Source organism: Eretmochelys imbricata, chromosome 3 (assembly GCF_965152235.1).
Source record: "Eretmochelys imbricata isolate rEreImb1 chromosome 3, rEreImb1.hap1, whole genome shotgun sequence".
Taxonomy (NCBI): Eukaryota; Metazoa; Chordata; order Testudines; family Cheloniidae; genus Eretmochelys; species Eretmochelys imbricata.
Window position 1 is genome coordinate 98,370,255 of NC_135574.1, and position 27,070 is coordinate 98,397,324.

General features: G+C 40.5%; 1 protein-coding gene across 1 annotated transcript in view; it reads right to left on the bottom strand.

Annotated features, from left to right (window-relative positions):
* Nucleotides 1-1,433: 1,433 nt before the first annotated feature.
* Nucleotides 1,434-27,070, bottom strand: part of LOC144262387 (vesicular inhibitory amino acid transporter-like) — a 39,606-nt gene continuing 13,969 nt past the window's right edge. The window contains exon 2 of the mRNA XM_077812148.1: nt 1,434-2,585. Coding sequence (XP_077668274.1) covers nt 1,434-2,585 — 1,152 coding nt within the window. The remainder of the gene's footprint in view (nt 2,586-27,070) is intronic.

A 27,070-nucleotide genomic window follows, 5' to 3' on the forward strand; every position in this document is an offset into this window, starting at 1 on the left:
TCATCCAAGGGATAATATCCTTTTGTCTATGTCATTGGGGGTAATAATAACCTTTCAACTACTTCAGTGAGCAGCGCTTTTTTTTTGTCATTCTACATACAAATAAAAAGACTATACTTTTTAAAAGTAGATAGGGACAAATATGCTCCTATTTACATTTGCATCAATACAGAATAACCCAACTGAAGTCGACAGAATTAAATTGGTGTAAATGTGGAGCAAATGAAAGCAGAATTTGACCCATAGTGTTTAAGAGAGTACACAAATGCTAGAAATCTAGTTATTTTCTTGTTTGTGCTGGGGGTTTTGTTACGATACAGCAGTTTTGTTTTCTTAATTCATTAGTGTCCTATATTTAACGCCTGAAACTTGAGAAGTGTACGTTTTTCCATTAATTACCAGAAAGAATACAAAGGAACAGACTGACATACTTGGTCTTATCAATAGTGTTGATCACTTAAGTTTAGTTGTGCATCATTTATCATTGAATAGGTTAGCCTTGAGAGGCCATTGTCAGGTCAGTAGCATTGCTGCTAAGATATTAAAAAGAAAAATATCACAGTTAAACAGTTATTATTGACGTTTCCACTTTGTGCATGCCAGCATATGGTTGGATGAGATTCTCCTTGATATGACTCAGTAAAGGGTTGCACGAAGCTGTTCATAATGAAAATGTAAATTTTCTTCTTTCAAATAATTACTTTGAAAGTAATTATTTGAATAACTTAGCATAGCTTTAGTATAGTAAGATATGTATTCATTAAAGTACCCTGACTAGATTGCTTCCTATCATGGTAACTTTTCACTAAAGTGAAATACATTGCGATGCTGATCTCTTTATTAAACTAATATCTTTTAAAATTAAAAACGATGGCAAGTTATACAGGATGTTAACTGTGTGTTTGTTTATTGAACTTGATTTACTTCATTTCAGCTTTTAATTTAGTCAGATAAAATAAAAAGATCAAAGAAATTTTCTGCCTAATACAGAAAGTGAACAGCATATTAACTTCTTCATTCTACTAGTAAGACATCTTGTAATCAAACCAATAGGATAAATGCATTGCAGGAGAATGAATCTTAGAAACTGACTTCCAGGAAAACGGCACTGATTAGCTACAGTTCCTTTAAGAACATATATACGCACAAATAACTGTGAATTAAAAGTGGGAATGGTCTATTAAAAGTGCTTCTATTTTGCTTGGTATAGCACTGTCAATGTTGAACATGAGAGCAAATGAAACTTCCATTTCAATTCAATGACAAAATATTTTAATTGTAAACAAAATTGTTTTTCTTTCTTTACTCATTTTAAAAACAAGTAATAGTTCTTATACTAAAGCACATTTGTGCTGTGTCATATATTAATTTTGGAATTGCATTCACAGTGGTAATACTCAAGAGTATATCATCAGATTTTCAAGATGGCCTTTCTACCTTCCTCCAAATGCTTCAATCAGCCCTTTTATTGAGCAGACTATACCTGATAAGCTGCAAAGGAAACCCACAGTAAAAAGAGAAATGGCTGCACATTTCTCCAAGAACACTAACTTTCCCCATTTAAGTTTTAAGTGGAAAATAGAAGGAAGAAGAAAAGTCATAGCAGCACCTGTTACACTGCCTGTTAAACCCATCAGCAGAGCAAAATGTGGTATGAACATGGCCATCAGCAGAGTAAACAAGAGGGCCAAGCCTCTTAAAACTACAATAAACAGTGGGGTTCTGTACTCAGAATGATTGCTGCTAGATATGCAAGTATGCAGTATTTCTGTGACTGCAAAAAAGGGCAATGGGTAAGACAGAAGAGCCTTGGCTAAGAAGCACAAATTCACCAGGGTTTTTAGGGATGATGGCAGGTTGTCAGTAATAACTTCCTTTGTCTCTTCGCCCCAAGTCAGGAATGCAGTAAGTGCAAAGGCTGTCTTGAAGAGACAAGCAAAAAAGTGAGTCCAGTTCAACATACAGCTAAATTCCTTTGGGTTTTTCATGTTCCCTTCAAGAGTAGGAAGAAATATTTGTGAAGTGTAACTGAAAATGATCACCCCCACTGAGACCAGGAAATCCTCAAACTCAATGGGGAGTCTAAATCCTGTCCAAGACCACTGATGTATTTGTGTCAGACAGTAACTCATCACTATGAAGATGATAATGAAATGGACTAAGGAGCAAAGCAGGCTGAGTTTGGAAACAATGCTGAGAGTTTTGATAAACACACAAGGCAGCAGTGTTACAAACACAATTACAGACCAAGTTTTCTCAGTCACTGGTAAATATGGAAAACTATGTGACAGCAAGTTCCCACTAACAACCAGATACAAAATGCACGTCATGATCAGTTCCATCACCTGGGTCACATTGACAACTATGCCACCTAGTTTGGGAAATCGCTTTTTACAGCAGGCATTAGCAATGTCTTCGTATGTGTCTCTCACTCTTATGGGCTGCCCGTCTTCATCTTCTTCGTACAAGCAAGCGATTAGAATTTTGCCAGTATAGCAGCAGAACATTGCAGCCAGGATAATAAGAAACAGCCCACTGTATCCACTGTGGAGAAGAGCATATGGCAATCCTAGAACAAAAATTCCCTAGAGAGAGAGAGAAAGAGAGAAAAGATAGGACAAAAATCCTTGAGGCAAAATGTTTACTAGAAGCAACGTTTTCAAACCTGCATCTGTTGAGTATCATCTTTTCCATGGTGGGAGAATTGTTATAGTATTCTAAGTAAATAACAATTGCAAAAAAAACAAGTGTTTATTTAGGATAAATGAAGTTATCGGCAAAAATACCTGCTCATCCAGACACACATGTACAGATAAGCTAAGAAAGAGAGAATGCAAGCAAATGGCAGAGACAAGTTCCTGTTTAATATTTAATGCTGATGTGATTAGAAGCATATTTTAAAAGGCTTATAGGCAGTTATTCAGTCAACATGCATATTAATGGAGCAGGTTCAATAATAAAATCAAAGAGCTGTAGCAGCTGCTGTATAAGTTTCACCCAAATATTAAAATAGTATCTTAGGCAAATCCAATAATGACACACGGTTTTGGTTTAAAGATTATACGGGGGTCATAGTTAACAGTCATCTGGAAATAAAATGCCATTCGTGTTGGAATGGGTTACTTCTGCAGCAGTCTGAAACCTTATGGGTTCTTTGCTGTTGTATTCATTCCTGAAGTGAGCACTCTTGTAGCTGAGAGTATAGAGAGTTTGGCCTTATTTATATGTCTAAAAATGTATGGTGGGTATACACATACTTTTCTCTGAACACTTTCTCAGAGGAATTGGATTATATTTGTTTTATCCACACTTCAGTTTCATGAAACACCGTGTTCATGGTCTTTTGCAAGTGTGTTTTTGTTGCTTTTGAATTCAGATCAATACAAAACTATCAAATTCTTGAACCCAATAGGCATGCATACAAAAGATTCAATTTAAGCTAAACAGCATCCCTGACATTTCCCTTGTTTCCCAGGTGACAAAGCTGAAGATATACAACGTACATCAGTGCTTTGTGTTCTTGGTGATAATTAAAATAAAATGGAAGGGAAGCAAAATAAAGCTAAATTCATTACATTATTTTATATTATGTCTTACAGCATTATAGGTGAATAAAATGTAGGTATTAACACATTTAGCCAGGCATGGTGACCCAAATCATGAGATCCTTGCTGAGAGTCATATGACATCAATGGGGCTACATGCAAAGTAATCAGATTAAGTCTCTTGGCGTGCAAATGCTTAAACATATGCTTAATGTTACTCACATGTGTAGTCTCATTGTGTACAATTATAAACATGTAAGTGTTTATAATCAGGGTCTTCATTTGTGCTCAGCATGAGTAAAAGTGGCAGAATATATGCCTCATTATTTACATAGGCCCTACTTCTGTCACTCTTACTCAGTTTGTGTGGTAGTTTACTCAGTGATTATGTTCAGAGTAAGATATTACTCAAAATGAGTAAGGGTAGTGTAATTGGGCCTTTGCACCCAGATTCTCAAAGATGTTTAGGTGCCAACTCCCTTTGGAATCAATGGGAGTTAACCATCTAAATATCTTTTGAAGATCAGGGCCTTAGTCCTTACTCAGGTCAAATCCTGTTGCTTTCAATAGGAATTTTAAAGACCTCAGGATTCGGTCCATGATGAGGTTATAGATGGGCTGAGCACAACTTGTATGTTATTTGTAAGGGAAAAAGATAGAAAAGAGAAGGTAAGTACAGATCTAGATAAGAGGTTTGGTGGCGAAGAGAAACTAATGGTAAACTATTGAAAGTAATATATTGTGATCTCCTTTCTTGTCTCCCAGCCATAAACTAACATACATTATAAATCAATGACTGCAGGGGACAGCCAGCAAAGGAGAAAGATGGGCAGCCAACAAACTAAAACAACATCTTTATGCTAAGTTACTAGGCAAGTTAGATCACCCATCGTGTGCACCAGTGGTATCTATTTTACTTTACTTTACTTTACTGGAGGTATAGATATCTCTAAAATACAGTTGGATTAAGACTGCAGGATTACTCTTAAAACATGGGTACAATTAAGGATGTATTTAAGTGTGTATGCATTACATCTCTTATTATCGCTCAGACTGTTAATGACACTTTACTTTACTTGGGGTGGGGTAGAGTGTTTTTAAATTTTTGGGAGAGCCCTTTTATTGAGGTATTGTAATGTTTGATCACCTGTTCATCCCACTCTTCACAGTCACCAGGACTTTCCAAAGCCAGACAGTGCCTGCAGTCAGTGTCTTAATTCAGTTCTATGCAGGTTCTTATACAGTCCCCATTACCATAGTACTTGAGCAACTTCTGGAAGTACATTAAGCAACACGATTAGAATCCCTTATGCATATTTAACACACATTCTTTGGAAGTATCCAAAGCTTCCCCCATTTCTGGTCACTACTCATCTTTATGGAAAAGACTACAAATCTGCCTATCCACAGAATGCAAACGGTGCATGTGCAACAGCATCTTTTGAGAGCATGCACCTTTCTGGCCCATGCTTTTTATTGAGTGCTGCAGGTAAGGCACTTCCCCAAAGAACAATTTTCCTTTACTATAAAAACAATGTACAGGGATTGCTGCAATACCAGAATGGGTCTGATAGCATCTTAAAGAAACCATGTTTATATGAAAATCTGTGGAAGAATCTAGACATGAAGGCATCTTTTGTATCAGCATGTGGACAGTACTGTTTACTCAGTTCATCAGTGTGTAGTAAGCTTATCTCTTTTCTTCTGCTTTCATAGTATTTTTTTTAATTATGTAATCCCAAAGTGCAGCTGGGAGTTTCAAGAGTATCTGCTGACCCAAAAAGATGACAATATAATTAAGCCACAGGTGGGTGTCAGAACAGGCCTTCCCCAAACAATAGCTCCTCCCCTGCTGAATTTAGTCCATTAACATTTATATAACTATCCTCATCCCAGAGTAAAGCAGAAGTCTTTCAGACAACATTATCACATCCCACAGCCACTGACAGGTCTCCCCATAGGTATCTGTTTTCTCTTATTTAACTGTTACTTTAATCAGAGCATGGCATAACTAACTTTTAAGATCCCCTTGCTATTTACTTATATCCAATTATTTTTCTTTGGTTGCTAACTCAGGACACAGTTGTAACCAAGGCCACATTTTTCTGTCTTCTGAACTCAGGCCTAATTACTCTTTGGAAAAGCTGGCAGAACAGTTACACAGAAATAACCTCAGGATTTGGATAAACTGTCTGCTCCTTCTTAAAATAATCCACAAAGGGTTGCCAATTTCAGTGTACCTGGAAGCTACATTGGAGTTGACAAATGGAAGTTTAGACTGAACATTTCCACAGTAAGCCAAGTTTTCTCCCCTATTGATAGTGTCTGGACTCCCTCTTTTGCTTTTTTTTTTTTATTTTTTAAATGTATGATTATGGAGGATGATGCTAAGAGACTCAGGGACTTACTGTTTCTGCTTCCTTCAGCATCTTTTTGATAACGGAGAACAGCAAGCCTCTAGCCTCCTGGCCATAACTGGCTGTGTAGTCTTTTCAGTACAGATGATGATTAGTAGCCAGAAATGAGAGTTTGGGACACTTCCATAACGTATGTGTTAAAATAAAAAGTGGCACTGCCTCCATTGTCTCTCCAGAATCTGTTTTATTACTGCCATTTCTTTTAAAAAACATTTTCACCAGTGTCCTTTGGCAGCAGGTTGTCAGTTTTTTTATATACGTCCAAAAGTTAATGATGAAAAGTGAGAGTCCAAATAAAGCAGGATCTCTTGCCAGACTTCAGAATCCTACTCATCCTCAATCTCCAGTTCCTAACTCACTACAAGTGATAATTTCTGCAAGGACACTTTCTACATGTCATCAAATTTAAAAATAGGAGTTTCAAAGGAAAAGATACCTCTCTTAAGCACTTTTTCAATGACAATGTCACATAACTGCATAGATAAGGGCCAGATTCTCTGATTTGTTAAGGCTGTTTCATTGTGAAGCAACCTGAAAAAGCTTAACTAGTCCATGGAGGATTCCTCCCACATAAATAAAACCTCACGTGATGTAAGGGTGCTGTAACAGCTCCTATGCTACTTTACTTCCCAGACACCCATATAGGGGTTGAGTCTAATGGAAGGGAGTGGGGTTGGTGTATCTCGAAACCCTGGTGATGATTGTAATGGGGCCACAGGCAGACAGGCATAAAGTGGAATACACACTGGGGTCTAGATTGGTGATTAGACAGCCTTTGCAACAAGGACCAGCAAAAGTTGACAAAAGCTAGGGAGAATGGGACAAGCCACACTCAGAACTCAGCCATCGGCTAGGGGCTATCAGCTCAGCCAGAGCATCCCCATCGGGAAGCAGACAGATCTCCCAGCCAACCCCAGAGGCAGCAACCCAGCCACAGGTCCCTGCCAAGTCCAGGACAAGTAGTAGCCAGGGTCCGGGTTACCTGGATGCCAGTCCAAAGAGATGACAGAGTCAGGCAGGAGCATGGCAATCCTAGATCTTATTCAATGCTTCAAACTTGTCAGGCCTTAGTTCTGCTCATTAGTTTTCCCTAGTCAGTTATGTAAATAAGGTGATACATATTCACCAAATATACATTTAAAGAAACTCTCCAGATTTCTGAACTTCCAGCCTTAACAGGGCTTTGTCATGCATGTCATACTGACTCCTTAATTTTACAAGCCATTTCAGCCTATAATGTATCACACCCCTGTAAAAACAAAGCAGTATCCCTCACAGGGAAAATAACCTGGCAGAAAGAGAATAGACCAAATCATGCTAGGAAGGGAATGAAGTGATAAAGGAACAAAAAGAATGATGTAAAAAATGTGTTCAATCTTAGAGCTAAATTAAATGAAAAAATAAAGAAGGAAGTGAAGTAAGTACAAATAAATGGATAAATTAGTTAGTAACAGGAGCCCAGAATATCATATGTATTGGCTTAATATCAGAACAGATGGAAAAAAGGCCAGAATGCTATAAAGGTGCTAGGTGCTCATAAACCTTCCAAGCCATTTGCAAATATTATGCAGAAGCAGTATAATAGGGTAATCCTAATATTTCTGCAACCATATACTTGGGTGTCTATGTGAATCTGGGTTAGGCATCTCCTTGGAAGGGCATGGGGATGAACCTATGAACACAGGAAAAAAATATACTGTCATACAATGCTAGATTAAGTTGTTTTGGGAAATCACCTCACCTATGTTGTTTTTCCTGTATTTACAGAAACATACACTTCCACACTATTTATATGAAAATACAGATAAGCGCTTATTTGAACCAGAGCTAGATTTAGAAATACAGCAAATCCCTTAATCTTGTGCAATTAGAACAGAGCCATTTGCAGTAGTACCTGGGTTTGTTTTGTTTTCTTAGCCTCTTCAACAACCTATTTGGACATATCAGTGGCTTTCACATCGCCATGGTTGTTTTCTATTTTATTTTTATTTTTAAACAGTAACTTCAACAGCATCAGATAGCACAGCTTGAATTTAGCCTTCCTGTTCCTTAGTTTATTTTAAATAGGGATGAAGGCTGCCCTGCAACTCTGGGTCTCCAGAATGATGTCTGAGAAAAGAAACTCAGGGCCTTAGTAATTTTAAAGTTAGTTCTGTAAAGAAAAAAATAAGTATACATTTTCTACGCTGGTATTTCAAGAATTTAACTCTTGTCCAAACTTGCATTATTTGTGACTCAGAAACCTGCATGAGTGAAAACTATGCCCACTGGAAATAATAGCAGAAAGAGAATTTTTATCTAGTCGTTACCCTTCTCAAGCTTCCAGAGATTCATTTTTCCCCAATAGCTTTTAAGGCCAGAGGGACCCATTATATCATTTAGTCTAGCGGTTTTCAACATTTTTTTCATTTGCAGACCCCTAAAAATGTCAAATGGAGGTGCAGACCCCTTTGTAAATCTTAGACCTAGTCTGTAAAACTCACAAGGGTCAGCAGACCACAAGTTGAAAACCACTGATCTAGTCTGATTCCTCTTGTAACAAAGGCTATAGAACCTAGTTACTCTTGTAGTGAGCCCAATAACTTGTATTGACTAAAATATACTTCCAGAAAGGCATCCATGCTTGATGGGAAGACAGCCAGAGATAGAGAATCCACCACTTTCTTAGTAGTTTGTCCCAATAGTTAATCACTCTCACTATTAAAAATGTCTGCCTTATTTCCAACATGAATTCTTCTGGCTTTAACTTCTAGCCATTAGTTCTTCCTAAATTATGGAGCCCGCTAATGTCCTCTGTTTTCTCCCCATAAACATACTGATACACCATAATCAAGTCACCTCTCCATTTTCTTTCTGATAAGCTAAACAGACTGAGCTTTTTTTACTCTTCTCTCCAGCCCTCATATCATGAGTGTGTCTCTTCTCTTCATCTTCTCCAATTTTTCAACATCCTTTTTGAAATGTGGACACCAGAACTATAGACAGTATTCTAGTATCAGTCTTACCAATGGCCATATATGGAAGTAAAATTACCTCTGTAGTCTTCTCTTTATACATCCATGCTTTGCATTAGCTCTTTTTGCCACAGCATCACAATGGGAGTTCATATTGAGGTGTTTGTCCACTATGACACCTAAACCCTTTTTAAAATCACTGAATCACAGGATACAATCCCCCATTCTGTAGGTATGGCCTGCATTCTTGGTTCCTAGATCCATAACTTTGCATATGGCTGTATCAAAACACATTTTGTTTGAAAGGGCCCAGTATACCAAGAAATCCAGATCATTCTGTACTGCCCTGTCCTCATCATTATTACTATTCTGCTAATCTTTGTCAGCAGTCATTTTATATTTACTTCTAAGTCATTGGTAAAATATTGAATGGCATTGGGCCTGGTACTGATCCTTGCATAACCCCACTAGAAACACCCCATTCAATGATGAATCCCCATTGATGACTACTTTTAGAGATCTGTCAGTTAGCCAGTTCTTAATCCATTGATCATGTGCTTTATTGGTATTATACAGTGCTAATCTTTAAATCAGAATGTTGTGCATTACCAAGTCAAAAGCCTTACAAAAGTCAAAGTATATTACATCTACACAGTTATCTTTATCAGCTCAACTTGTCATTGCATCGAAAAATGAAAGCAGGTTTGTCTGATGAGCTGTTTTCCATGTATCTATGCTTTAATTCTTTATTGATTGAATAGTATAGCAGCTTTTCCATTATTTTGCCTAGGATCATTCCATACCATTTACGCTTTTTGAATATGGGCAGGACATTAGCAGTCTTCCAGCCTTTTGAAATTTCCCAGTATGCCAAGATTTATTACATTTATTATTGTTTTTTATTTATTTATATTACCTTTGTGCTTAGGGTCCCTATCATGAACCAGGAATGTGCTAGGGGTTCTACAAACACAGGACAAAATAATGAACCCTTCCCTAAGGAAAATACAATCTTTATTCATCAGCTGGCCACAGGTTTCCTCAGCCAACTGCCCCTTCACTTTCTTGCTGAACAAGGATGGACTTTTAGTTATTTTCTTGTGTGGGGAATTGTGGCTTTCTAGCCATCTAATAAAGCCTTCTTAAACAACTCCCACTTTTAATTCACATTTTTCTGTCTACATTTTCCTTCCCAATCATTTTTGCTCATAATTTTCTTCAGCTTTGGGGAATTAGCCCTTTGGAAACATCAGAAATATACATTTGATTGGTTGAGACTGTCCTCTGTTTGCCCATAATGAATGTAATCAGAGCCAATGATCAATTCATTTTCATGTATCATAATGAATTACCTCCCACTGGGTGCTACACCCTTTGTGTTAGAAAATTACCAAATGTAATTTTTATAAACTCTAATGCTGTTCTACTACTGGTAACATGAGATCTCTGGAATATGTCCTTCAAACTGAAATCCCTCATAACAGCACAGGCTTCTTTAAACACTTTACAGAAAAGCTCTTAAGGAGCAACTCATCCTGTTCTCTGGTTTGATTCGGTGGTCTACAACAGTCCCCCCAGTATCCTTTCTCGGCTTAGTTACTGGGAATATTGATCCATAAGCATTATTCTGATTTATCAATAACTCTGAAACAGGTAATGGTATCTTTAATGTAGAGCACCATCCCTCCACATAAACAAACCCACCAATTCTTTTACCCACACCATCCTTCCAAAACTGGCTGTAATCAGTGATTTTAAAATTCCAATCATGTGACTCAGTAATGCCAATTATATCAAATTTCTTCTCATCAGTGAGAATTTCCAATTGCTCTTGCTTGTTACCAGACTCCTAGCACTGGTATTTAAGCAGTTGAAAAACATGTCTTCACATTCTTTGCCACCTCAGTTCAATTTATCCATGACACACTTGTGACGTGCCCCACATAAGGCTTTTTGGAAATGTGCTTATGAATGTATATATGACATAACTGGAATATGTTTTATGCTACATATGCCATGTAGCATATCTCTGTAAAGGTTATGATCTACTGAATCTATTCATCCTATTTATATGCATGTGTCATTATTGTATTTGAAGTTATGAATATTGGCTGTATACGTGTTTGATTTTAAATAACCTTAGTAAGGCATTTGGTCAGCTTCTTTAGAAAGGAATTTGCAAGTTAAGTGCCCAATCAAGAAGCACTTAATGCACAATGGATCTTGGAAGACTCCAATCCACACAAGAAGTCTGCCTGAGGATGTTCAAGGTAGCATGTGGACAATGGCTGCTGCCTGTAAAAACTGAGTCATGCATGGACATGTGACTTGCCCATGTGACTCCAAAACACCATCTTGGAGCTGGACTTTACATAGGAGAGAGGAGGGGGTATCCACACACAAAAGAAAGTCTATTTAAGCCCCTGGAAGACCCCTCCATTTTGTCTTCAGCTGGCTAAAGAGATAACCTCTTCACCCCCAAAGATACCTGAAAGAAACTGAAACAGAGGACAGTAACTACAGGGGGTGTGAGTGACTGCTGGACCCAGACTAGAAGGAGACTAGTCTGTAAAAGGAAGCTTACTGGAATTCCTCTGAGGGTGAGGTTTTTAATCTGTATTCAGTTTTCTCACTCTATTAGACATAGACTTGCGTGTTCTATTTTATTTTGTTTGGTAATTCACTTTGTTCTGTATGCTATTACTTGGAACTACTTAAATCCTTTCTGTATTTAATAAAATCACTTTTTACTTATTAATTAACCCAGAGTATGTATTAATACCTGGGAGGGGGAGGGGAAAGCTGTGCATAGCTCTTTATCAATGTTATAGAGGGTGAACAATTTGAGTTTACCCTGTATGAGCTTTATACAGGGTAAAATGGATTTATTTGGGGTTTGGACCCCATTGGGAGTTGGGCAGCTGAGTGTTAAAGACAGGAACACTTCTTAAGCTACTTTCAGTTTAAGCCTGCAGCTGTTAGGGGATGTGGTTCAGACCTGGGTCTGTGCTTGCAGCAGGCTAGAGGGTCTGGCTCAAACCAGGCAGGGCACTGAAGTCCCAAGCTGGGAGGGCAGGGAAAGCAGGGGCAGAAGTAGTCTTGGCACATCAGTTGGCAGCCCTTAGGGGGTTTCTGTGATCCAACCCGTCACAACACTGAGTTTGAGTTTGAAAACACAAGGAGCAGTTTTCCACAAGCTCTAGCTTGTTCCTGGCTGGTATAATCTTATGGATGGATCCAGCTCCTTTTAATAATAATTGAAAGACTTAAGTGGGAGTTTAATTAGGCCCTTAATCCCCAGCAATATCCCTTTTCCCCCTGATATTCCTGCTCTCAGCCAGTGCAAGCCTGCTTCCAGCTTCAGGGAGGAAAGTGACACAGGTGTTTATTCTGTGATTAATGCCTGCACTTATGGCATGTACTGAGAGAACTTTGTTCAGAACTGTTGGTGTGTCAATCCTTCAGCTCATGTAAACAGGCACAGATTGTGATGAGGCAGATAGACTGCTTGGGATGGTATTGGAGGATATTGAGGGAAAGAAGTTGCTTGGTCTGCATTCATTGTAAAATGTGTATGTCCATTTGGTTGACAAAATAATCACTGAGTTCGCTCTTACTTCCATGAATAGCCAGGATTATTTGTGAGAGTCTCCACTAAGATTAAAAGGGGGAGCGGGGGAAAAGGAAATGTCTCAACAAGAAGTATTTGCTGCTGTTAAACACTGGTTTTAAATATTTGTTCCAAAATTGAAATAATATGCTTGTGGCTTAATGCTGAATGATTTCATGGAAAATGCTAGTGTTGCAAAAGTTCCTGGTTTTCTGTCAGAATATACTGAATCCCACAAAACATAACCTGCAAGCAAATTACTTGTTAAGGAGAAAGAAAAGGAGTACTTGTGGCACCTTAGAGACTAACCAATTTATTTGATCATAAGCTTTCGTGAGCTACAGCTCACTTCATCGATGAAGTGAGCTGTAGCTCACGAAAGCTTATGCTCAAATAAATTGGTTAGTCTCTAAGGTGCCACAAGTACTCCTTTTCTTTTTTGCGAATACAGCTAACACGGCTGCTACTCTGAAACTTGTTAAGGAGAATACATTGTTTCCCTTAGTCCCAGAGGAGAAGGCAGGCACAGTAGATACTGTAGCTAAAGGAATTTGAGAAATGGGATTATGCATTACATATGGAAGCAGGGAAAAGAGAATAAAGAGGAAGGTCAGTTACACCCATAACAGCCATCACTTTTGAAAGTGAGTTGTACCTAGCAAGCTGGAATCACTGTCCACTCATCTGATTCAAGTTCATCAGGTCATAAGATACTTATATAATAATTAATAGGAACAATATAACATTACAGTTATATGCCTTTCATCCAGAAGGTTCCCAAAATACTTCATAGACTGAACCAAATCCTCTCTAGCCACTGCTGTGAGGAGGAAGATGGATATTGCCAGGTATATCCCCCACTCTAGGTACCATGCTGGCCTGGACAGGAATCAGCATGGGCTATTGAGTGCAGCATAAATGTTAGCTGGCTGGACAGAGTGCATAGCTACAGTTCATGCTGCTCTATTTCCTAGCACAGGCCCCTCACCCCCAAAGGCACCCCTCAGTAGAAACCTGTCCTGGCCAGCATGATCCCTAGAGCAGAGGATATACTGGCAGCATCCCTCTTCCTCCTCACAGCACCAGCTAGAGAGAGTTTGGTCCAGTCAGTAAAGTACTTTGGGAATCAATTGTATGAAAAACATACAGCTGGAAAGTTATTTTGTTCCCATTAATTATTATAAAAGTGTTTTGTAAATTGATAAGTCAGTATGCACTGCCATGGTTGCTACATCTCTTCTGGAATGCTAGGGAAAGATCCGGTTGTGCAATTTGAATAGGGAAGGGCAGAAGCTCTCTATTCCTTCTTCCTCTCCCTGCTCAGACCTCAAAGGGCAGGAGCTCACCCACCACTAAATACAGCCACCTCTGGACTAAAACACAGCAGCTGTTCTTACTCTACACAGTTTTAGGATAAGAAATTATGGAGTGAGAGCAGCTACTCTAAACTGAGTTTGCAAATGAGTTATAGGCCCAGTGTTGGGCCTCTTCCTTCAACAAGCAACAAAAATGTCATATTGGCATCAAAATTGCTGGGTTAGATCTGGGGCCAAAGTTGAATATTTTAACAAAATGGACATCCTAAAATAAAGAGGGGGAAAATAATCAGAAAACAGGAAAGAAATACAACTTAGTTTAATGGACTCCCTAGCTGAGATCTAACACTCAGTGCCAAATTAGAGGATTTTTTTTTTTATTTTTTTAAAACTAATTTCAGGGGACAACAAATGATCAAACAGGAATGGGAGTGAGAGTTACAGGGCATAAGCAGGGATACTTGGTTGCTGAGCATCTACTTCATAAAAGTTATTACCTTTTGAATTCGGAATGTTATGTATTGTCAGCTCTGGCATATGGTACATCAAATGTCTGCTGAAGACTTAGGCTGTCTTCAAAAAATAAAAAAGTCTCAAGTCAAAGTACACTGAGAATGTAGGTCTTTCAGGCAGGAACTGTCTTTTCATCTTTGGTGTAGAGCACCAGGGGTAACATAGCCCTGATCCCTGGTTGGGGTCTGTAGGTAATACTATAATACAAATCCTACTACTTCTAAAAGAATCACTGTGGAGGTGTGTCAATTAAAAAAGAGAATTAAGCACATAAGAATGGGCATACTCAGTCAGAGCAATGGTCCATCCAGCCCAGTATTCTGCCTTCTGACAGTGGCTAGTGCCAGATGTTTCAGAGGAACTGAACAGAACAGGTTTCAGAGTAGCAGCAGTGTTAGTCTGTATCCGCAAAAAGAACAGGAGTACTTGTGGCACCTTAGAGACTAACAAATTTATTAGAGCATAAGCTTTTGTGGGCTACAGCCCACTTCATCGGATGCATAGAATGGAACATATGGTAAGTGTGACGGGGCAAGGCCAGATGGCTATAGAAAAGTAGTGGGAGATAGATATATTAGCTCCAAGCTAAACAAATCCCTGGTACCAGGATAAGTGAAATGGCAGCTGTTCCAGGTCAATTAAGATACCTGGGGCCAATTAAGAACTTTCCAGAAGGCAGGGAGAAGGCTAGGTTGATTGGGACACCTGAAGCCAATCAGGGGCTGGCTGAAACTAGTTAAAAGCCTCCCAGCCAGTCAGGTGGGCGTGCATGTCAGGAGCTGTGGGAGGAAGTTGTGCTGTGGGAGAGGCTGAGTAGTACACACCATATCGGTCACAAGGAAGGAGGCCCTGAGGTAAGGGTGAAGTGGAGCTTGAGGAAGTGAGGGCTGCTGTGGAGGAAATAGCTCAGGGAATTGTACATGTAATGTTTCTAAAAGGTCAGTTACCACAGCTGATACTATTAGGGTCCCTGGGCTGGATCCCGGAGTAGAGGGTGGGCCCGGGCTCCTCCCCCACACCTTTGCCCCCAGATTAATCACTGAGACTGGGAGACAACAGAGACTATACAAGGAAGGATAACTTCTCCTCACCTACCTTGCTGGTTTATGATGAAAATGGCTCAGTAGACTGTGACCCTTGTCTCTAGAGAGAGAAGGGTTACGTGCAGAGTCACAGTGAGCCTCTGAGGTTAGCGAAATCCGCTAGGAAACGTGGGACCCACAGAGGCAAGGACAGAGCTTTGTCACATAAGAGATATATATATATACACACACATACAGATAAGTTGGAAGTTACCAAACTAATTAGTTTGTATGGTAACTTCCAACTTATCTGTATGTATATATATATCTATATCTATATCTATATATATATATCTTACTGTATGTTCCATTCATTTTTGTTGTCCTTCTCTATACTTTTTCCAATCTCAGTATATCTTTTTTGCGATGGGGTGACCAGAATTGCATGCAGTATTCCATGTGTGGGTGTACCATGGATTTATGTAGTGGCATTATGATATTTTCTGTCATATTATCTATCCTTTTCCTAATCATTCTAACTTTCTGTTACATTTTTTTGATTGCCACTGAACATTGATCAGATGTTTTCAGAGAACTATCCACTATGATTCCAAGATCTCTTTCTTGAGTGATAACAGCTAATTTAGACCCCATCATTTTATGTGTAGAGTTGGTATTGTTTTCTAATGTGTATTACTTTGCATTAATCAACATTGAATTTCATCTGCCATTTTGTTGCCCAGTCATCCAGTTTTGTGAGATCCTTTTGTAACTCTTCATAGTCAGCTTTGGACTTAACTGTCTTGGGTAACTTTGTATCATCTACAATCAGTGCTACCTCACTGTTTACCCCTTTTTCCAGATCATTTATGAATATGTTGAACAGCACTAGTCCTGGTACAGATCCTTGGGGGACCCCACTATTTACCTCTCACCCTTGTCCCCATGGTTGTTGACCCCCTTCAAAGAATGCTAATAGATTGGTGAGGCATGATTTCCTTTAACAAAAGCTGTGTTGACTCTTCCCTAAGATATTGTGTTGATCTATGTGTTTGGTAATTCTGTTCTTTACTATAGTTTCAACCAATTTGCTTGGTACTGAAGTTAGGCTTACTGACCTGTAATTACAAGGATCGCTTCTGGAGCCTTTTAAAAAAAGGGACGTTAATGTAGCTATCCTCCAGTCATCTGGTGCAGAGGCTGATTTAAGTGAGAGATTACATACCACAGTTAGTAGTTCTTCAGTTTCATACTGGAGTTCCTTCAGATCTCTTGGGTGAACACTATCTGGTCCTGGTGACTTATTACTGTTTAATTAATCAATTTGTTCCAAAACCGCCTCTACTGACACCTCAGTGTGGGGCAGTTCCTCAGATTTTTCACCTAAAAAGAATGGTTCAAGTTTGGGAATCTCCCTCATATCCTCTGCAGTGAAGGCTCATGTAAAGAATTCATTTAGCTTCTCTGAAATGGCCTTGTGTTCCTTGAGAGCTCCTCCACCACCTTGATTGTCCAGTGGCCCCACTGATTGTTTAGCAGGCTTCCTGAATCTGATAGTATTTGTATCTTTTGCTAGTTGCTCTTCAAATTCTTTTTTGCCCTGCCTGATTATACTTTTACACTTGACTTGCCAGAGTTTATGTTCCTTGCAATTCATCTCAGTAGGATTTGACTTCCAATTTTTAAAAGATGTCTTTTTTTGTCTTTTAGCTGTCTTTTGTACTCTGTTTAGCCATGATAGTATTTTTGATCCCCTTGCTATTTTTTAAAAATCTGGGGTATACATACAGTTTGAGCCTCTATTCTGATGTTTTTAAAAATGTTCATGCAGCTTGCAGGCATTTCACTCTTGTGACTATTTCTTTTAATTTCCATAATTTAATAACTAGCCTCCTCTTTTTTGTGTAGTTCCACTTTTTGAACTTAAATGCTACTGTGGGGGGTTTCACTGGTATTTTTCCCCCTGTGATGGGGTGTTTACCCCACACAAGGCCTGAAGGGGTTAAGATGGCCAGGAGGGCCTAATAACCATCTAGGCTTCTCCTGGAGGATGAGACAGGGAGTAATGAGGGAGATCAGCTAGATAGGAACAGGAGGGCCTATATAAAGTTCAGTAGCTGAGAGTAGAAGGGGGCTGCAGAAAGAGAGGCTCTCAGTCACTGTCAGGGTGAGAAGGCAAAGTAGAAAGTAACCCAGGGACACAGCATTAAGGGATAGGATTGTACTGACCTTGACTGCTATTTGTAGGGTCCCTGAGCTGGAACCCAGTGGCATGGTTAAGGTTGCAATGAAAGAGAAGACTTAGATGCATGCAATATCCCTGGAGGGCCAAGCCACAAAGCGGGAACAGTTGAGTCCTGAGAGAGTGAGACTGAGAGAGTGATGGGGTGCAACTTCAGGAAGGGGTGTTGACCTAGCAGAGGTAATCCCCAGGTGCAGCCAGAAGGAGGTGCTCCAGTAATGCGTGAAATGCCCAGTGACACCCCCCCTACAAGGATAGTAAATTTAATTACATTATGGCCACTATTATGAGCTGTTCAGCCATGTTCACTACTTGGACTAGATTCTGTGTGCCTGTGACGGGGTGTACCAACCCCACACTGGTCAGGCAGGGGTTACGCAATTATTTTGGGCTCAAGTGGCCACTCCCCCTTGCCCCTGCTGTGCATGCTCCCAGTGGAGGGAGCATATAAAAGGAAGCAGTTCATCTCGGCTCAGTCTGGTCTGGATGAGGAGAAGACGTATGCTCCAGGCTCCTACAGAAGAACCACCAGATGGCTGAGGCCAAGGATCCTGTCTATGCTGCAGAGAACCAGTTGACCGTAGGGACAGAAGGGGAGGCTGAGCTGCTGGTAGCTGAGGAGATGCCCGAGGTGGGCTTAAGGGTAAGAAGCAAGCCAAGGGATGTGTCAGGAGTCATGGAGACCTGAACCTGCCTTTGGGGTGATTGGTTTCATAGAGCCCTGGGTAAGAACCCAGTGGAGCAGGGTGGGCCTGGGTTCCCCTACCCTCCCGCACTTGACATTGGGCACTGCTGTCTAGGACTATTGGTACTAGAGGCTAATGCCTTGGACTATTGATACTGGGTATTACTGCCCTGAGAGAAAGGGTGGCCCATGTGGACACTTGCCCCTAGGCATTGCTGCCCTGAGAGAAAGGGGCAGTCCCTCCTGGCACCCCCTGGACAGTGCCACTTAGGACTAAATCAAGAATTGCCATCTCCCCTTGTGGGTTCCAGGACTAGCTGCTCCAAGAAGCAATTATTAATGGCATCTAGAAATTTTATCTCTGCCAGCCATTCTGAGGTAGCTGAAATCCCCTATTGCTATTGAGTTTTCTGTTTTTGTAGCCTCTGTAATCACAATCACCATCACCATCACCATCCTGGTCAGGTGGTCAGTAGTAGATTCCTGCTGCTATATTCTTATTATTCAAGCATGGAATTTCTATCCATAGAGATTCTAGGGTATTTTTGGATTCATTTAAGATTTTTACTATATTTGACTCTATGCTTTCTTTCACATATAGTGCCTCTCTCTGCCCCCACCACCAGTGTTACCTACTATGTCATTCCTATATATTTAGTACCCTGATATCACTGTGTTCCATTGATTATCATCATTCCACCAAATTTCTGTAATGCCTATTATATCAATATCCTCATTTAATACAAGGCTTTCAAATTCACCCATTTTAGTATTTAAACTTCTTGCATTTGTACACTAGGGCTTATAAAAATCGTCAGTATTTATTTGTCTGCCTTCATGTGACGTAAAATTGAATGGGACTCTTTTTTGTTTGATTGCTTCTCTTTGATACCTACTTGTACTATATCAACTTCTATCCTGTCCTCTTTACTGGGATATAGAGTATCCCCTTTAATAAGTCCTCCCCAAGGGATGCGTCTGAACTGTGTGATCCTCCACACTTGTCGGCTTTCTTCCAGCCCTTAGTTTAAACCTTATGACCTTTTAAATTTTACATGCCAGCAGCCTGGTTCCATTTTGATTTAGGTAGTGCCCATCCTTCTTGTATAGCCTCCTCCTTTCCCAAAAGGTTCCCCAGTTCCTAATAAACCTCAATCCTCCCTCTGAACACCATTGTCTCATTCACCCATTGAAACCCCGCAATTCTGCCTGTGTTACTGGCCCTGCACATGGAACTGGAAGCATTTCAGACAACACTGCCATGAAGGTCTTGGACTTTAATCCCTCACCCAACAGCCTAGATTTGGCCTCCAGGACCTCTCTCGTACCTTTCCATTTATCATTGGTACCTACATGTACCATGACCAGCAGCTCCTCCCCAGCACTGCATATAACTCTGTCTAGATGTCTTAAGAGGTCCACAAGCTTCGCACCTGGTAGGCAGTTCACCATGCAGTTTTCCTGGCCAACACAAATCCAACTAGCATTCTAATTTTTCATGCAAAGGTTTGCAAGTGGATGCAGATGAATCCTCCAACTCTTGCTGGGAGATCTGCCCCTTTGTAGACGTCCATGTGGCCAGCTCTCATGATTTTATTGCCAGTCTTGCAATGGTTAGGCTTTGTAGGGGTTCGCATTAGTGTCTAATGTCTGCTTTGAATCTTGTGAAGTTTTGCCTTTCTCCAGAATGGCTGTCATCTCTCATTATTGTCTTTGGGACTGAATCCTCAGAATGCTGGCTGCTATGTCTCTTTAATGTTGTAGGTGGAGGTGAGACTGCCCGCAGCAAAGTTGGCTTCTCTTTCCCATTGTTTCCAAAGGGGCTGAAGCCAGGCTGGACTCAGGAAAGATGGTAGCCTGGTAGTCAGTATTATGAGATCCAGGCATGGGACAAGAGACTTTGAAAGTGCCAGGAAACAGACTGTGTGTGGGCGGGGTGAGGAGGGGGGCAGTAACTGGGAATGGAGAGGCACAAGACAGGAAATTATGAGGAGTCAAAGGAAAGTGGATGGAGCAGGAGTCAGAGTGAGGTGAGTGGAGGGGGTTATGGGTGGTAGTTGGGAAACTGATGGATGCAGGGGAATGTGAGGGTAAGAGGCAGACTGGGGGGAGCAGGGGAATGTGGCATAGCAGAAACAGAGAACGTGACGGGTAGGAAACTGAGGGAAATATGGGAAGTAAGTGAATATAGGGATAGATGGGAGACAGGAGGCTGTGTGGGGCCATGGAGAGAGAATACAAATGGTGCAACAGATTATCCTGCCTAGTTAGTGTGTGTGTGTGTGGGGGGGGGGGGCAGCTCCCCATAGCCCAGGGGATAGTAGAGGGGAGGTAAAATCCCCCCCCCCCCCGAGCAGCAAAGAGGGATGCCTGCATTTTGTGCACATATTTTAGGTTGAATTTTAAATCTGAGATGATCACCAACAAATTGGGGCTGGGTGGCTGCCCATGGGGGTGGAAAAATCAGAAGGCAAGCAAAAACAAGAAGAATGGGAATGGAAAGCCCTAATGAAACACCCCATGAAAAGTAACTTTTCAGGCTTTAGACTTGGGATCCCAATTAGACTCTTAAGTCTCACAAGAAGAGCACTGAGCTGCAGGGTCATGAAGAGAGATTGAGGAGATGTCACTTGCAGTTGAGGAAATCATGCAGGTAAAAAGGATGATTTTAAAACAAATAGAGAGGGAATACCTGCTCAGTGCCAAAACCCAAATGTGGGGCAAAGACTGAAAATGAGAGGCATGCTGACTATTAGTAAAGAAAAGTTAAAAGGATGTTGGAGTCATCCTTCGTTTTATCCATACAAATTTTTTTCTCACTTCAGTTGAATTATTCATGGTTTCTGAGATCCATATATATAGATTACAGTAATCTAAGAGGGAGACAGCTGGTCCATGTGGAACACAGGCACATTTGGCTATCAAAATAGGGGATGTACTTCATATAAGGGACTGTTGAGTAGTATGGAAGGGTGGACCCAGCTTGAGCAAAACATGTTTCTGGAGGGGAAAACAGAATGATTAAAAAAAGTGTTTGTCATGAAGGGCAGCTCTCTTGTAAAAGAAAGGGCTGCAGCTCTTGTAGCAGTTGGCACCATACAGCAAACAAAATGCTAGCTGAGGGGGCTGACAAAAACATCCTTTTGTACTATCATTTGTTTCAACAGAGGAAATGGCCTGAAAGAAAATGAATGTACAGATAATGTGGATATGAGCTAATATTTGTTGTTTCATCCACTTGGATTCATATATTTATATTTTTGTGAAGTAAATATTAGATTCAGGGATGATTTTTAGTTGGTTGTTTGGTAAAAGCTATATTTTCCATATGGCAAAACTGGTGCTACTGGCCAAGCAGACAGGGATATGTTTCTGCCAAGTAAGAAACATTATCGTGGAAAAAAAGGTTTGACTTTTTCCATTTAGCTTTAGGTGCATTTCATACAGCTTACTATCGCTGAGGCTAGGGTACAATTTGTCATCCTCAATAAAGTGTGTAATCAGTGTTTGGGGCTTTTTCTTATTTTCCTGAATAGCTCCATTTGCTCATTGAGGCAGAGCTTGTGCCTTTTCCAGTGAATCTGCTGCTGCTAGAGTCACACACCCATGGGTGAATTGTAGATTAACAATGTATGCATGGTGGGGAAGAAGTTTTGCCATTTGGAAATTCTTCTAATAATAGCACTAATACTAATTCTACTAATAATATATAATGTAGTCGTTTAGGTGCACATCACTTACAGCACTGAATTCTTCAGTAGTGGGAACTTCTGTAGTGGGAAAGATTGTTTGTTTGAATCAATCTTTATTTCTAGAGAAACACTAGGGGTCACCCTTCTTTATTTTAAGACTTTGTTCACTGCCCAGTTCCCACTGGCAATTTGTTAATTGTAGGGGAGAGTGTTACTATAGAGTAGGAAAAGATTCTTGGCTGCAAAAGTACTAGCCTTTCTGCTGTCTATCACTGCGTTCTGGCATCTACATTCTTTAGCTTTACTCTCTTAAGAGGAATGAATTGTATGTCTAAAAGTTGTTTGTTAAAACAGATTAGTTCTCTGAGATTTCACATAGGATAAAGTTCAGAGAGTAAGAAGATTTATGGCTTCAATCAATTGTAGCTGTGTACCAATGTGGTTTTTGTCCTGCAGAAGTACATGTGTGCACACATACATATCTGAGCTGTTTTTATAGCATACCTGGAGGACTGCGTATGAGGAACAAGTAAATGTAATTTGTAATTTTGGCTTTCATCTGAAAGAAAACTAGATGGGCAACAACATTCTTAAAAGGAGGGGAGTTTCCTGAATATCACAACTGTAAAAGTAAGCAGGTAAAATAAATATCAAGTACAGAAATCCAAACTTGCCTGTTATAGTACTTTAAAAAGCCTGGAGCCAGCTGTGAATAAGAAGGAGAAAAAGTGCCAATTCATTTTTATGCAGCTTCCTACAAAGGTTACAAGGGACTGACTGATCAGCCAGAAATGTAGGTATTAAAGTGACTTTTGTTTTTCTGCAGAGGAAATGTGGATCAGCTTTTTCCTTGGTTTGAGGGAGTGAAGGATCTCTTTTCTGCACCAAAACCTAGTGTTTCCAATGTTGGGAAACCCTTTGGAATGAAGTGAGGGTCTCTTTAAGGTTTGGGGCTTTGATAGAGTGATCTATTCAATCCAAGCTTACTCTGTCTATCGGTCACGGCTTTCATTTGGATGCACATTTATCATCTGCAAAACCCTAGTCATGGCACGTGAGCACTAGTTTGTCCTGTTTATGATTTTTACAGTTTTAAATGGTGTAATGCCTATAGAATAAAATGTCTATTACTGCAATATTTTTCACCCCATTTGATGAAATTCTATTTTAGACATTACTTACCTTAACTATTTTGGACTAAATCTGCCACCCTCTTCTCATGTTGACTATGTGGTCATATAAAAAAGGAATCCCCATCCTGGCAGCAAGGTAGTCTAAAGATTGTTCTATCAGTAGCATGCTCTTTACATAAGTTCCTTTAATTTCTCATCACAAGCAGCTCTGAACTGCTATGGGTCACAGTAGCAATGTGAATCTACCCTGTGTAGCAAAAAGGAAAAGAAACCACTGAGGATCAAATGGCAGGGCTGATTTGTCCCTGGGGCACATTTAAACAATAGTCTTTGCTCTGTGAAGAGCCTTTGTAAAAACAAACAGAAAAGGCCTTGAGACTGAGATTATTATTATTTATTTGTCATATGTTGGTATAGCCTAGAAGCCCCAGTCATGGACCGGGATTCCATTGTGAGACCTGCTGTACAAACATCGAACATAAAGACAGTCACTGCCCAAATGATCTTATAACTGAAGTGTAAGACAAGAGACAACAGATGGATATTGACAGGCCAACGGGGGAGTACAAGGAAACAATGAGACAATATTGGCAGCTGTTGTCAAGTTTGTTGTAAGCATCACAGCAAAGGAGCGTTTTGAAGAGGGATTTCAAGGAGGATAAGCTTCTTTGTGGATGTTTGCTGGGAGCTTCTCCCATGTGTGAGGGGCAGCACTGGAAAAAGTATAAAGGTGCTTTATTAAAAAATGGGCAATGAAGGCTGGCATTGTTTGCTGAGTCAAGATGGGACTCAACATCTAGATAGTGTATGCAAGATGGTAGATAGCAGGGAGATAGGCTCTCAAGGGCCTTGAAAGTGAAGACAAGAAGCTTATGCTTGATCCAATGAAGAAAGGGGAGCCAGTGGAGGGATCAAAGAGAGTGTCATGTTCTAAGGTGTCAAGTATCAGGGGGTAGCTGTGTTAGTCTGTATCCACAAAAACAATGAGGAGTCCAGTGGCACCTTAAAGCCTAACAGATTTATTTGGGCATAAGCTTTTGTGGGTAAAAAGCCATGTCTTCAGAAGTATTAACAAAACTACAATCTTATTCAAGGTAAGGTTCTTACCGCACCACCTTCTAGCAAGATGACTGACCACCCCTCTGGTCAGGATCTCCCACAGAGTTCATAGTGCTTGGTTCCTTTGTCTCCTTAGGTGAAAAATAATTCCTGGTTCTTTGCCCCTCTCTTTTATAGTTCAGTGCACCTTTGAAAGGTATTCTTCTGAAGGTTACCTCTCAAAATAAAGTTCATTCAAGCTGTGAGGAAGGGGGACACGGAATCTGGTGGTGAAGGAAGTTCCATGCTGGTTTCTTCTTCTGTGGGTGTTTGCTATAATGCAGATTGGTCTATTCCTGCTCTCTCTGATGCAAATGAATGGCTACTTGCCATGTGATTACCAATCAACTCTGATCACACCTGCCTGGAGGCATCTGTCCTTCATCTGGAGAAACCTGTTTACTCACTCCCCAGACTTGTCTGGTAAACACATTTTACTTCCACATTTCCTTCATATTTGTAGGGTCCCTTGGGCATTTACTGTGCACGCTTGAAGCAAGAATATTAATGATCAGTGTGTTATTATTATTTCCAATGATGCCTCACATAACACATACCAGATACAGTTTATGACATTAATGAATTGGGGACACTAAACTGGTCAGGCCAGCTGAAAGTCACCACTAGAGACCAGTAAGCCCTTTATCCTCTTGTTTTGGGATGCTGTTAGGGTCACACATAGGCAAAGCAATGAGATTGGAAAATGATCCTTACAGCAGTATTTTGAATGGTTGTAAGCAGGGCAAGTTTGCATTTGTCAAGGCCAGAGAAAAGGATGTTGCAATAGTTGAGATGGGAGATGATGAAAGCTGGGACAACAGTCTTAGTTGTGTGAACGGATAGGAAAGACCATAACTTAGAGATGCTGTGAAGAAAGGATCAGCAAGATTTAGACAGCCTGGATATGAGGACCTAAAGAGAGGTCCTAATTAAAGACAATGCCAAAACTATGGGCCTAAGTGCCAGGGAGGATGGTGGTATCATCCACAGTGATCAGAAAAGGACATATGGGAGATGACTTGAGGGTGGGGGTGAGATTAGAAACTGTTTTATCTATGTTGATCTTAAATTGATGGCATGAGGAGATATCAGTGAGATTGGCCAGAAAGAGACAAAGCTGAACAGGGAAATTAATTTGAACTCTACCGCACTAAGAAAAGGAAGTGTTGCCAACACTTGCAATGTTATTGTAAATGTCATAATTTCAGACTTAATTTTGGCAGTGCTTATGATCTCAAGAATGTTGAGTGAGCCACTTGCAGTTCCCCCTAGTGTCTGCTTGTCCTGCAGGTGGCTGCTGCAGGAAGAGAGTCAGGGAGCTGGGGCCCACAGTTGATTCTTGTGACCATTCTTTTAAAGAAGCTTTAACACCTCCATTGTTTGCAGTGGGCCTTTGAAATATGGCAAATTTGAAGCCTTCAGGCTAGAGATGTGTCTTTCATTTGTCCCATGAAATTGCATTCAAGTTTGCCTGAGACATAAATTCCTGATTTCCCTGCTCTGGCTTCTGGTGGCAGAATAATTTTGGTATCATGCAAAAATAACCAAAGATTCTATTTAAAGGCCAGGATCATGCAGCAGGAGACACTACACTGGGATCAGCCCTAGTGGGATGGGGAGCTAGGCTCTCCACAAATGATCCCTGTGCCAAACATGAGGCCCCAGCAACCCATCTCCCATTCTAGGGTACCACATGGAGAAGGAACATCCACCATCTTCTGAGCAAAAGGGGAAGGGCATGAGAGAGCCAGGCTGGGTTCCCACTCACTCAGCACATGGCCCTAAACAACCCACCTCTTAGCCCCTCTTGTCCCCCGAATAATAGCCACCTTCCGCTGTGTGCTACTATAATCAGAATGGTAGCAGAAGCAACAGCAGTCTGTACTACAGTGTTGAAAGTTCAAGGTTCAATCCCTGTTTAGGATGCTGCAGTTGCGTAATAACTTGTTTTTACCCTTTTCCTTGGGAAAAAAAAAACAAGGAAATTTAACTTAAATATACTACATTAAAAGAACATTTATTTCAGTGGCAAAGTCAAGCACCTGAAGGTTCAAAAATCTGGCACGAAACCTTGATTAGGTCTGTTTGTATGTAAATGACTTTACTGAGTGCAAGGCAGTTGGGATTAGGTCCACTATCTTCAAGAACTCCTCCTAGGATGGTGAACGTCTCCTCCTTCCCATCCTCAAACACTGGTCTCATCTACATGAAAGATACATGTGTAGCTACATGTTGCAGTGAAAGGGTCTGGCAGGCCTCCCCCCTGCCAGAGCCTTTTGTCCCTGTCAGAATCTTTCACTGCAGCAGGGAAAGGCTCCGGCAGTGGGACACTATGCTGCTGACATTAGCAATGTAGATGGGTAGGGAGGCACTGCACTGGCATGTAGACAGCTGTGTAGGGTCCATATCTTAAGATATATCTTTACTATACTCTCCTTAGCCGTGCCTTGCTGTCTACATCGCTGTTTATACCCGTGCTGAGGGGTCATGCAATGTGTGTACTCTACACTCTACCTTAAGTGTAGACACACTACAGAGTGAGCCAGGCAGAAGAACTGCAGTTCAGCACTGAGATGTAGCAATTAATATAAGATGTCTCGGTGAGATTAATGAGATTTCATACAATATGCTTATATTACCGATTCTGCAGTAGAGTCTCCTCTTGGAAGGCACACTCAGCTCTCATTAGCACAATTTATGGATGTATATTGAGAAGAGATTTCACCTTGGCAGTCCTTAGAAAGAAATGTTTAGAAGAAACCCCATCACCAGGTATTGTGTAGAGTAGTAGATTTGCAAAGTTACATTATTCAGCGTTTAAATAAAAAGTAAACAAACAACAA